The sequence below is a fragment of the Heloderma suspectum genome, chromosome 1 (genome assembly GCF_057233095.1).
Source record: "Heloderma suspectum isolate Gila_16-S chromosome 1, 16-S_ref, whole genome shotgun sequence".
NCBI classification, from domain to species: domain Eukaryota; kingdom Metazoa; phylum Chordata; class Lepidosauria; order Squamata; family Helodermatidae; genus Heloderma; species Heloderma suspectum.
The window spans coordinates 268,864,771-268,878,675 of record NC_139458.1 but is presented as its reverse complement, the minus strand read 5'-3'; the positions used below and the strand labels follow the sequence as shown (position 1 = coordinate 268,878,675).

At 43.8% G+C, this 13,905-nt stretch overlaps 1 protein-coding gene across 11 annotated transcripts in view; it reads right to left on the bottom strand.

Annotated features, from left to right (window-relative positions):
* SMC6 (structural maintenance of chromosomes 6) overlaps nucleotides 1-13,905 on the bottom strand; it is a 108,687-nt gene that overhangs the window by 7,280 nt on the left and 87,502 nt on the right. For 5 of the 11 annotated variants that reach the window (XM_084826575.1, XM_084826578.1, XM_084826579.1 and 2 more), the window contains one exon: nucleotides 6,194-6,736. In XM_084826575.1, coding sequence (XP_084682701.1) covers nucleotides 6,625-6,736 — 112 coding nt within the window. In that variant the 3' untranslated portion in view covers nucleotides 6,194-6,624. Of the gene's footprint in view, nucleotides 1-1,364; nucleotides 1,983-4,832; nucleotides 4,912-5,188; nucleotides 6,737-13,905 lie in introns of those variants that run through there. The other 6 variants (XM_084826582.1, XM_084826581.1, XM_084826583.1 and 3 more) reach the window with 6 other exon arrangements.

The window sequence follows — 13,905 nt, the reverse complement described above, 5'->3', positions numbered from 1 at the left end:
CATTTAACATGAGTAACTTGCTAGTATTGGGATTCAAACAGTGGCTCAAGCCATCACATATCCAAAGAGCTGTTGGTGGAGCTTCTGATTACGCCTGAGAACCCACATGTGAGGTCTTCTGAGAAATTCCCCCCTCCCCACTGCAGCCTCTCATGTCCCTCAAAAGCTACACTAGAAAGCCAGCAGGACCCTCTGGATAAGCTTCCAGTGTGGAATGTGGAGCTGTGCTTGGACCTGGAAATCCCAAGAACACCAAAGCACTTGGGGACCCACAGCAGGGGTATGCTCTGGCTTAATATATACACTAGTCCACAAAGAAGCCAGCCAGAATATTTGAATGTTAAAGCATTTAGGTCCCGCTGAAGGATGTTAGGGCTATGGCTGCAAGCAGCACTTGCATTCAATAAAATCAACTGAGTCTTATTCCAAAGGCCTGAAGGTCAAAATGAGTCAGATAAATCCCAGGTCCATCAGTTTAGCTGAGTTACAGATCAGGTAATTAATATGGTCAGAAAAGTTTTCCCCCATAGGAAATATACATCCTTATTTATTAGCTTATGTTTGAAGCTGTTCAGTTAGTGTTTCCATATACATCTGCAAGATCTGAAAGACTGGAGAAAAACATTGGTAAGCAACTCCTTCCCAAAACTACCTCCTCATGGATGATCTGTTATTTGGTGTCTTACTGAATATGGCAATAACTGTAAGTTCAACAAAGATTTTTGCTACAGTTTAATCCTACGAGGCAGTCAGTTCCATCTACACAAATAGAGTTCTGTCTACACAAAGAATCCCACCTCATAGGTAGGCGACCTGAGGACCCCTGAGGATATGTACCTCTTTGAGTTCCATGATGGAAAAGGGTAGGATTTAAATGCACTAAATAAAACATTAAAAATATGTAAGTTAAGCACAACACTGAAAATGTATGTCTCCTGTTGCCCTATACATCAGGCAAATGGTAGGGTGGTGAAGTGTATCTAGACAGGCCTGGTGGCTGCCAGTGGGTAGGGATGCCTTCCTCTTAACCCAAAGGATATGTTTCAAGACCCATGGGGGAATACCTTCCTTTGGGGAAGGGCCAGAGCTTAGCGACTGAATGGTAAACTCCAATAGACTCAAAACAGTTACCGTTATAACAATTGCCACTTTATCTGGTCCTCTTCCTACTGTCTCAATGGAAGTTCTTTCAAGACACCTTTACCGTTGTATATTTGGGATCTACCCTGGCCAAACTGAATGGAAGATAGGTGGATTCTTCCTTCAAGAAGCAGAGGAAAATTTTGGAAGTTTTATTTTGGAAATTAGCAGGAGTATATGTTAGAAAAGCAGGTTTTCTGGAAAAATTCAAAGTTGAGCACCAAGCAGGCACATTTTTTTATTAAACTGTTGGTTAACATGAAATAACAAGAGTTATCCCTTAGCCATAGAAACAACAAAGAGCTTAAGAGAGAGTAAATGAATTTTAACCTGACAGTTTGTGCAAAGCTCCTAACAGCTTCAAGTTTCCCAGGGGCTAGAGAGTCAGCAGTTTACCGCAAGTAATTTCAGAAGTGCAATCCCAGCTTTCCCTTTCCTTCCCTCAGCAACATATTATTCATTGTCAACCACTCACATCATGTAGCAAACACTATATACCCTTACATACAACATGAAAATATTATACACTTCCATGCTGGCCCATACACGCATGACCCATGTGGTGATTTTTTTCTCTTATAAACCTCTATGTATGCAGAAAGGAAGCATCAGAATTTGGACCATTAACATCTTCCTTCAAGCAAAGATGTCAGCTTGTTGCAAACAGATAGCTAAGACTCCTGGTTGGGAACTTTAACTGGGCATTGCACTGCAGTATGCCACACAGCAGATTTAAATGTTAAGGTTGCCGGATTTAATATACTTCTTTAACTTTAATTATACTTACTGAAATTCTCCTTTCTTCCAGCATAGTGAGCCTGAAGCAAGAGGACTGTCAACTTCTACCAGAAGTAAAAATTAGGGGTATGCATTAGTTTCAATGTGAAACTATGATTTACTTACTTACAATTTATTTAAATATTTATGACCTGCCTTTCTGGACCAAGCTCACCCAAGTCATTGACGAAAAGTATAAAAATATACAATATGATAAAATAAAACGTTAACATTAAAAAATAGAGCCCCACACAACCCAATACATTAAAATAGCCAGTATATAAAACATTACCAGAGCCACATCAACAGAACATTAATTTTAAAAACAGTATGACTAATAAAACACATTAACAGCCATTTCAAACAGGTGGGTTTTCAACGCCTTTTTGAAAGCTGACATTGAGGGGGCCAACCACACATCCTTTGAGAGGATGTTTCATAAGGTGGGGGCCAATACAGAGAAGACCCTGTTCCTAGTTGCTGCCACTCCAACTGATCTTAAAGGTGGACCAACAAGTAGAGTCTCTGATGCTGATCTTAAAGTAGTCAAGTTCATATGGGTGCAGGCATTCCTTCAGATAACCTGGATCAAAACTGTTTAGGATGTTAAAGTCCAAAACAAGCACTTTGAACTGAACACCAGTAAGCAATGCAACTGGTATAGGATTGGTGTAATATGTTCTGACTATCTGGCCTCAATGAGCACCCAAGCTGCCACATTCTGCACCAGCAGGCTCCAGACCATCTTCAAAGGCAGCCCAAAGTACAGTGCATTACAGTAGGCTAGTCTAGCTGTAACGAAAGCATGCATGACCAACGCTAGTATTCTTTTTGTCTGGGGAAGGTAGCAGCTGGTATACAAACCTAAACTGGTAAAAGGCTTTCTTGGGGGCCATTTACATGGGAGGTTTTCTCCGATGTTGCTGTGGCTTAAAGTCGTTAGGGACACATGATGTCATGGCTACTCTGCAGCCACCCCGGAGTTTACCTGTGGGGAAGCCACAGTTTTGCAGAGTACTTTCACTCTGTTGTTTTTAATTCAGCTCCCCGGCAGTTCAGCTTCTGTGTGCCCATCCCTCCGCTTTACATTTGGTATGATTGGCGCGTTCCTAGGGGTGTGTTTTTCACCTGGCCATGCCATCACTAGCCTAGGTAACTGGAGTAACTCGCCTGCCCTTCCAACACATCACAGCCCTAGAGAACTGTTTTGAGCCTTCAGAATCACCTGGCACTTCCTTTTCACCAGTGGGAGTAATTAGCCTCAGTGATTATGCACTTCTCTGATGTTTGCATTACTTCACTTCTCCAAGGTTCTGTTAAATCACTTCTCCAGCATTCTGTAAAGTCATTTCTCTGATGCAGAAGAGCTTTATCACAGTAGCAATCTGGTGAGGTCTCAGGAACATGGGAACCTGCCATTGCAAGCAGGGGGAAGTGCCCAGGGAGAGAAAGGGGGTTGGAAGCTATAACTCCGCAACAGTTTGCTGGCATGGGGCAAAATTGGCGGGGTGTGTGTGCTCTGATAGGGAGCCTTCAGATATTGCACTGGAGACCTGGGAATTTTATCTTCACCCCAAAGTGCACACATTGGGGAAAATGTGTGTCTACGGGGGCGGGGGGGAAATAACTCCACGGGTTTTCTGGAATGGGGTGAAATGGGCAGGGGGGGTCATCTCATAGGGAGCTTTCAGATGCTGCAGTGGAGAATCGGGGATTTTGGCTTCTTTAGGCAAAAGTGCACACATTGGGGAAAGCACTGGTGGGGTGTTCTCATGGGGAGCAGGTATCTAGCCTGCCTTTTTAGCACTGTTTCTAGCTTTCAGAATTGTGAATTAGTTACTCGCCATACATAATAGTGTAGTAGCAGGGAGGAGCCTGGACATGGGCTGGGAAACAAGCCTCTCTCATTTGTTGAGCAGCTCCTGCCACGTTGATGAGGTTCAGTTCTACTCCCCCACCAAACCCAGAAGTATGTTCCTTTCAAGAGCTGTGTGACCTGTGAAAACTGGATTTTAAAGTTACGGTATACTTGGCTTTTCTTGCTTCATGTGCCCCTGACAGACCAAATCTGATTCCATGAAAATCCAGATAAAGTCCACAGCGCTTCTCATTCCATTATCATGAGGATCCCCCCTCCCCCGTGCACCTTCTCAGACAGCACCAAGCCCAGAAGAACTCTTAAAACTGCAAAATTGGCCTTCAAGGAAAGTGCAATCCCATACACAACCAATTAAGCCCATATACCCAGATCAGCCAGCTTCCCTGCTAATAGCATTTCCATCTTATCTTGATCAACTTGTTTACTCTCATCTATCCCAAAACTGCCTCCAAACACCATTAAAGAATTTCACAGCTTCCCTTTGACATGAAGGTGGAAAACAAGAGGTAGAGCTGTGTCATCAGCATATAGCTGACATTGAAACCAAACCTCCAGATGAATTCCCTCAGTAGTTCCACTTAAATGTTAACACATGGGGGACAATATGAAAACCAGAGGCACTGCAATACTGTGCCTCCCAAGCCCAACCCAGCCAGGTAACCTAGAAGGATACTATGGCCAATGGTATTGGAATCCATCAAGAAGTCCAGGAGAACTAATACAGCTGCACTCCCTCCATCCATTTACCAGCATAAGTCTTCCAGAAGGGCAGCCAAGGCTGTTTCCGTCCCCAAACTGAAACGTAACGGATCCAAATGATCAGTTTCCTTCAGGACTACCTGATTTTGAGAGGCCACCCCCTGCTCAAAAATGAAATATTGGATGCTGGGTAGATCATTGTTCTTGATCATTGGCTAGACTTCTTCTTTTTTCCAAAAGGGCTCTCACTACCGCCTCTGTTGGAGAAATGTTGATTACCTCTGAGGTCCATAATCCCAGCCCAGCTCTGGCAGTTTTCATCAGCCAAGATGAGCAAGGGTCCAGAGCACATGTGGTCGGTCTCAGTCCTCCAAGTAGCTTGTCTTCATCTTCAGGTTGCACAAGCTAAAAACTACCTATAACAAGAATGGACAGTGTCCTAGCTGCACCCATCTCTGTTAAAACTATGGGATCTATGTTGGCATGGATGTGGATGATTTAAGTGCAAAAGGTAAGACAAATTAGTCATCCTAGCCTTCAAGGGTACTACCATCTGATTCCCCAGACCTTTAATTCAATGGGACCTACACCACTCGAAACAGCAGTGCTGGGTGACGTGTGATGGTGACAAAGTAATGTTTTTTCACTGCTGTCATCACCATAGAATAAGCCCAAAGATGGATTCTTATGTTTGGTCATATTTATTGTAAAAACCAAACTAAAGGGAGAAACTACTGTGGGAACTTTGTTTTAGTTTCTCATTTTTGTTTATCTCTCATTGGTTTCAGATGGGATACATTCCCAGAACAAAAGTAAAGTATTTAGCAACAAGTTACACTTCAACAAAACAGCATTTATCAAAATCTCACAAGACCTCTGACAAAAGGAAAAGGCTGTATCCATACACATCGTGGATGGGAAACCTCCAGGCCTCCCCATCTGGCCCACTGAGTCTCTTCCCTTAAGCCCCACCCCAACCAGATGATGGAGGAAGAGACTGGGCCTCTCCCTCCTTGGATTGCTTCCTTTTCTTTGTTCAGAGACAGGGTAGCCCTTTCTCCGTGTAGAAAAAAAGAGCAATCTTGTCATGGAGGAAGAGACCGAGTCTCTACCCACATGGACAGGTTGCCATTTTCTCTCTGTGAATGGAGAATGGGGCAGCTCCTTTGTGCACAGAGGTGTGGAGTAGGGAAAAGAAGCTGCCCCCATTGCACTACTCCTCAGTTGTTTTCTAGCAGCAATTGAGGAGTGCTTCCTGAACAGAATGGCCTAAACAGATCACTTTATTTGTGGAATCCAAAAGGTTTGCTCAATTGCCCCAGAAGTTTTCCCTCTCTGCTGCTCTGAATAGGAAGCTCAATAGTAGTCCAATTCCCAAGCTTCAAGGTAGGAAAAGAGACCCTGGCAGGATCAGCCTATGACTTGTAATCGAGTCCTGCCTGCCAGTGCTATCTCCAATGTCCCATGTGTGTTCAAATGCAGATTTTGAGGTGGGGCTGAGGAGTTTAGTTGTTTCCTGAAACATCTGACACTAGTGTATATAAAGAAATCTAGGTCTGAGAAGTTTCTTTGAAACAGAGGGAGCAGACGCCTACGGCATCCAAACTAGAGTCTGGAAGAAATCTTTAGCTCCATATACAAGAAGCTGGCAAAACAGTGTGGGATGTTGCAATGATAGAGAAAACACACATACATTTAATTAAAATAAAGAAGATATAGAAGTTATGAACAAGAGTTTTATTTCTCAACTGCTATTAACAGATATGAAAAAATATTGTAAAACTATTTCAAAATATTATGTAAGATTTATTTCTTATTTGTAATACTTATAGAATAAAAATAAGAGAAATTTGTCAGCCCTCAAAATATTGCATTTCTATTCAATTGCAAGAACAAAACAGCAACTTCAATCTAGAAGAGCCACTAGTGCAAGAGGGAGCAAGTTTACTGTTGCAGTTCTATCACCAAAATGCTTTTGGAAGCCTCTGAACATAAAATCCACTTTTGTTGTTTAGCTGCTGTAAGAAAAAAACTAAAACTGGGGACTTACAAAGGCTTGTTTGGACCTACAAAATGCCTACATATATTATGAAAAGCTAGTAACAATGCACAGTACATTATTAAGGCACTCATTCTTCATCTCCATCTTCTTCACCTCTACGATGAAAATTCAGTGTACTCTGTCCTCTCTCAGGATCTTGCATTCGAAAGATTTGGATAATACTGCTCGTCGGCAAGGTACTAGGTAGAAAACACAAAGCCAATTTCTTCTTGGTGTCAATTCCTTTGTTTCATAGAACTATATGGCAACTTCAAAATGACAACTGATCCCCAATCTGTGTAAACTATAGGCCGGTAGCTAACATCCGCCAGGGCAAGGTGCTTGAGCGGGTGATTGCAGGACAACTGCAGGCACTCTTGAATGAAACGGATTGTCTAGATCCACTTCAGTCAGGCTTCAGGCCTGGTTTTGGAACAGAAACTGCCTTGGTTGCCCTGTGGGATTATCTTTGCCAGGAGAGGATCAGGGAGAGTGCGACCCTGTTGATTCTCTTGGACCTTTCGACGGCTTCCGATACCATCGCATCCTTTTGGATAAGGCGTCTGGGCTGGGAGGTGGAGGCAGTGCGCTGCAGTGGTCCTGCTCCTACTTCGATGGCTGATTCCAGAAAGACTCTTGCTCTGTCCCTTGGCAGTTATGCTATAGGGTTCCACAGAGCTCTATTCTATCCCCCACGCTCAATGTCTACACAAAACCACTGGGAGAGATTATCTGGAGGTGTGGTCTGAGGATGACAGTTGTCTCTCCTTTTCATCAAATCACATGAGGCAGTGGCTGTTCTGAATCAGTGTTTGTGCACAGTAATGGACTGGATGAGGGTAAAAAAACTAAGGCTACATCTAGACAAGATGGAGGTACTGTTAGCAGGTGGTTCGTCTACCCAGCTAAGTGATATTCAACCTCCTGTGGAGGGGGTTGCGCTCCCCCTAAAGGATCAGGTTCATCCTTTGGGGGTGCTCCTACACCCAGAGCTGTCATTTCTGGCACATTTGGACTCAGTGGCATGGAGCACCTTTTATCACTTTAGGTTGACATACCAACTACATCCTTATCTGGACAGAGATAACCTAGCTACAGTTACCCATGCTCTGATAAACTCTCATCTGGATTACTGCAATGCGCTATCCCTGGGGCTGCCTTCAAAAATGGTCCAGAAACTTCAGCTGGTCCAAAACAGGGCAGCAATATTATTAATGGGGACTGGCCAATGTGATCATATTATGCCAGTACCTTTCCATCTGCACTGGCTGCCAGTCCATTTCCTTGCCTGATTCAAAGTGCTGGTATTAACATTCAAAACGCTAAACAGCTTGGGGCCAGATTATCTGAAGGATTGTCTCCTTCTATATATACCTGCCCAGACCCTAAGATCATCTTCAGGGGTCCTTATCTGGGAGCCCCTACCAAAGGAAGCGAGGCAGGGTGGTTACCAAAAAGAGGGCCTTTTCTGTTGTGGCACCCCAGTTGTGGAATGAGCTTCCCAGAGAGGCTTGCCGAGCACCTACATTATGCTCTTCCCAGTACCAGGTGAAGACCTTTTTATTCTCCCAGTATTTTAGCCTTTAGCTCTGTTGTTTTAAATCAGTTATTGTATTTTAAATATCTGTATTTTTGCTAGCTTTTATTGTAATTTGTCCCCTTCATGGATCACTGCCTTGTTGTGGCGAAGGGGCTTGCGTAACACAGTGAAGCCATAAGCTATGCCGTTCAGGGCCACCCAAGACGGACAGGTCATGGCAGAGAGTTCTGACAAAATGTGGTCCACTGGAGAAGGAAATGGCAACCCACTCCAGTATTCTTGCCAAGAAAACCCCATGGAACGTATCACAAGGCTAAAAGAGATGACGCCGGAAGATGAGCCCCTCAAGTCAGAAGGTGTCCAATATACTACTGGGGAAGAGCAGAGGGAATTTCCAAATAGCGCCAGAAAGAGTGAAGCGGCTGGGCCAAAGCCAAAAGGACACTCAGCTGTGGATGTGTCTGGTGGTGAAAAGAAAATCCGATGCTGTAAAGAACAATATTGTTTAGGAATCTGGAATGTCAGATCAATGAATCAAGGTAAGCTGGAGGTGGTCAAACATGAGATGGCAAGACTGAACATCGACATCTTGGGAATCAGTGAACTAAAATGGACAGGCATGGGCGAATTTAATTTAGGTGACCATCATATCTACTACTGCGGGCAAGAATCCCTTAGAAGAAATGGAGTAGCATCTCAAAAACGATAGAATGATCTCAGTACGAATCCAAGGCAAACCATTCAACATCACAGTAATTCAAGTCTATGCCCCAACCACTGAGGCCGAAGAAGCTGAGGTTGATCGGTTCTATGAAGACCTACAACACCTTCTAGAACTAACACCAACAAAAGATGTCCTCTTCATCATAGGGGATTGGAATGCTAAAGTAGGAAGTCAGGAAATCACCAGGATAACAGGCAGGCGTGGCCTTGGTGTATAAAATGAAGCAGGACAAAGGCTAATAGAGTTTTGCCAAGAGAACACACTGATCATAGCAAACACTCTTTTCCAACAGCACAAGAGACGACTCTACACATGGACATCACCAGATGGTCAATAACGAAATCAGATTGATTATGTCCTTTGCAGCCAAAGATGGAGAAGCTCTATACAGTCAGTAAAAACAAGACCTGGAGCTGACTGTGGCTCAGATCGTAAGCTTCTTATTGCAACATTTCGGCTTAAATTGAAGAACGTAGGCAAAACCACTAAACCATTCAGGTATGACCTAAATCATATCCCTTATGAATATATAGTGGAGGTGAGGAATAGATTTCAGGGATTAGACCTGATAGACAGAGTGCCTGAGGAACTATGGCCGGAGGTCCGTAACATTGTTCAGGAGGCACCAACTCAATCCATCCCAAAGAAAAAGAAATGCAAGAAAGCCAAGTGGCTGTCTGATGAGGCTTTACAAGTAGCTCACGAAAGAAGGGAAGCGAAAAGCAAGGGAGAAAGGGGAAGATATATCCAACTGAATGCAGAGTTCCAGAGAATAGCAAGGAGAGACAGGAAGGCCTTCTTAAGTCAACAATGCAAAGAAATCAAGGAAAACAACAGAATGGGAAAGACTAGAGATCTCTTCAAGAAAATCGGAGATCTCAAGGGAACGTTTTGTGCAAAGACGGGCATGATAAAGGACAAAGAAGGCAGGGACCTCACAGAAGCAGATGAGATTAAGACGAGGTGGAAAGAATACAAAGAAGAACTATACAGGAAAGATCTTAATGTCCCTGATAGCCATGATAGTGCAGTCACTGAACTTGAGCCGGACATCCTCAAGAGTGAAGTCAAGTGGGCCTTAGGAAGCATTTGTAACAACAAAGCTAGCAGAGATGACAGTCTTCCAGCTGAGCTATTTAAAGTCCTAAAAGATGATGCTGTTAAAGTGCTGCACTCAATATGCCAACAAATTTGGAACACTCAACAGTGGCCGCAAGACCGGAAAAGGTCAGTTTACATTCCAATTCCAAAGAAGGGCAACGCCAAAGAGTGTTCAAACTACGCACAATTGCGCTCATTTCACATGCCAGCAAGGTGATGCTCAAAATCCTACAAGCTAGGCTTCAGCAGTATGCGAACCGAGAACTACCGGAAGTACAAGCTGGGTTTCGAAGAGGCAGAGGAACTAGAGATCAAATCGCCAACATTCGCTGCATCATGGAGAAAGCAAGAGAATTCCAGAAAAACGTCTATTTCTGCTTCATCGACTACACTAAAGCCTTTGATTGTGTGGATCAAAACAAACTGTGGCAAATTCTTAAAGTGATGGGAGTACCAGACCACCTTACCTGTCTCCTGAGAAACCTGTACGAGGGTCAAGAAGCAACAGTGAAAACCAGACATGGAACAACCGATTGGTTCAAAATTGGGAAAGGAGTACGACAAGGCTGCATATTGTCACCCTGCTTATTTAACCTATATGCAGAGTACATCATGAGAAATGCCGGGTTGGATGAATCACAGGTTGGAATTAAGATTGCTGGGAGGATTATCAACAACCTCCGATATGCAGACGATACCACCCTGATGGCAGAAAGCGAAGAGGATCTAAAGAGCCTCTTGTTGAGGGTGAAAGAGGAGAGTGCAAAAGCTGGTTTGAAACTCAACATTAAAAAAACGAAGATCATGGCATCTGGCCCCATCACTTCCTGGCATATAGAAGGGGAAGAAATGGAAGCTGTGACAGATTTTATTTTCTTGGGCTCCAAAATCACCGCAGACGGTGACTGTAGCCATGAAATTAAAAGACGCTTGCTCCTTGGGAGGAAAGCTATGGCAAACCTAGACAGCATAGTAAGAAGCAGAGACATCACCTTGCCGACAAAGGTCCGTCTAATCAAAGCTATGGTTTTCCCAGTAGTAATGTATGGCTGTGAGAGCTGGACTATAAGGAAGGCTGAGCGCCGAAGAACTGATGCTTTCAAACTGTGGTGCTGGAGAAGACTCTTACGAGTCCCCTGGACTGCAAGGAGGTCAAATCAGTCAATCCTAAAGGAAATCAACCCTGAGTGCTCCTTGGAAGGACAGATACTGAAGCTGAAGCTCAAATATTTTGGCCACCTAATGCGAAGAGAAAACTCTCTGGAAAAGACCCTGATGCTGGGAAAGACTGAAGGCAAAAGGAGAAGGGGACGGCAGAGGATGAGATGGCTAGATAGCATCAGCGATGCAATGAATATGAACTTGAGCACGCTCCGGGAGAGAGCGCAGGACAGGAAGGCCTGGCGTGCTATGGTCCATGGGGTCACGAAGAGTCGGACACGACTGAACGACTGAACAACAATTGTAATTTGTACTTTTATATTGTAGTTTTAAGCTTTTATATTTTATATTGTATTTTATGATTTATTTGTGGTTTTAATTGTTGTGAATTGCCCAGAGAGCTTTGGCTATTGGGCGGTACAGAAATATAATAAATAAGCATGCAAGCATGACTAATGTTTTCTATTTAAACCTTTTAGGTGCCTGTTTTGCAGAAATATCACTCACAGCCATGGTACAATTGCCTAGACTAGCTAGATTCCAGGCAAAGCTCTAGAACAGATTATTAGTGGCCCATCTGCAAGCATCAAGAAAAGAATGTATTGATAACTGAGAGCCAACATGGGCTTATCAAGAATAAATCATGCCTGACCAACCATATTTCCTTTTATGATGGAGCTACTAGTTTGACAGATCATGGGAATGCTGTTGACATGGTATATCTTGATTTCAAGCAAAGCATTTGTGGGCTGGGTGATACAACTGTAACCAGTAATGCTCATTAATGACTCTGCATCAACCTGAGGGGTGATCTCGAGTACCACAGTGGGCTGCCTTGGTCCTGGTTCAACATTTTTATAAATCACTTGGATGAGGGTGTAGAGGGGATGCTTGTCAAATCTGCAGATGTTACAAAGCTGGGAGGGATAGCTTAACACCACAGAAGAGAGAATCACGATTAAAAATCTTGGCAGGTTGGAACACCGTGTTGAAAGGAACAAGATCAAATTCAACAGAGAATTTATGTAAAGTCCTGCACTGAGGTACAAACAAAATCAAAGGCACAAGTATAATATGGGGAAGACCTGACTTGCCAGCGGTACATGTGAAAAGAATCTAGCTTGGTTTCAGTATGGTTTCAGGCCAGGGTATGGCACTGAAACAGCCTTGGTTGCTCTGACTGACAACCTACTCTGGGTGAAAGACAGGGGGAGTGCTACCCTGTTGATCTTCCTGGATCTCTCAGTGGCCTTTGACACCATTGATCATGGTATCTTACTGGATCAGCTCTGCAGGATGGGAGTTGGGGACACTGTGTTACAGTGGTTCCGCTCCTACCTGTAGGGCCAATTCCAGAGAGTGGTATTGGGGGATTCCAGTTGTACCCCCATGCTGTTCTATTCTATCCCCCATGCTGTTCAACATCTATATGAAGCCCCTGGGTGAGGTCATTAGGAGTTTTGAGGTGAGGTGTCACCAGTAGGTTGATGATGCTCAGCTCTGCTTCTCCTTGTCATCAGAGTCAGCTGGGGCAGTGAAGGTACTGGACTAGTGCCTGGAGGCTGCAATGGGCTGGAGCAAAATCCTGATAAGACAGAAACTCTGTGGATTGGTGGTTCTTGAGTCCGGGAATTGGGAAAGTGACCTGTTCTGGATGGGGTTGCACTCCCCCTGAAGGAGCAAGTGTGTAGCTTGGGAGTACTCCTAGATCCATTCCTGTCACTGGAGCCCCAGGTGGACTCCACGGCCCAGAGTACTTGCCAGCTATGCCCTTTCCTGGACAGGGATAACCTAGCCACAGTAGCGCACACACAGGTAACTTCCCAATTAGACTACTGCAATGCACTTTATGTGGGGCTGCCCTTGAAGACGACTCAGAAGTTGCAGGTAGTGCAAAATGCAGCAGCTAGACTGCTGACCGGATTTCTCATTAAGATAATATAACACCAGTTATAAAGGAATTGCACTGGCTGCCAATACACTTCCGGTCGGAATTCAAGGTGCTGGTTATGACATTTAAAGCCTTAAGCAGCTTGGGACCTCAATATTTGAGGGAACACTTCCCCCTATACATGCCTGCCCAAGGATTGAGATCCGTTGGAGGAGCCCTCACCTGCATTCCACCAGTGCAAGATATAAACTATAGTGGGACACGGGAGAGGGTTTTCTCTGCTGTGGCACCCCGGTTGTGGAATGCCCTCCCTTGGAGGCCTGATTGGCGCAGACATTGGTTTCATTTCAGCACTAAGTTAAAACATGGCTTTTCACCAAAGCCTTTGAAGGCTAACTGAATTCCCTAAAGTAGCACACTGTTCTAACTGTTTTATTGTTTTAGATTTTTATATTGATATTAGCTTGCTTAATGGTTTAATATGTTTTAGCTGTTCAACTTATTTATTGTTTCGTGCTGTTTAAATTTATTTTATCTGTACACCGCCCTGAGATCTTAATGATATAGGATTGGACACAAATGTTTTAAATAAATAAATAAATAATAGGTTGTCTATTCAATCAAAAGCTGAACATGAGCCAGCACTACGATGTGGCTGCTTAAAAAAAGCAAATGCAGTCTTATACTGCATTAACAGAAGAATTCTGCCCAAATCAGAGGACATAATAGTTCACTCTAATCTGTACTGGCCAGGCTGCATCTGGAGAACTATGTCCAGTTCTGGGTGTCACATTTTAAGAAGGACTTTGACAAACTGAAGCCTGTTTTGACAACAATGGCCAGGATGGTAAGGGATCTGGAAACCAAGTCCTATGTGGAATGGTCGAAAGAGCTGAGTTGTTTAGCGTGAGAAGAGAACATTAAGGGAAACATAACAGTTATCTGAGGGAGT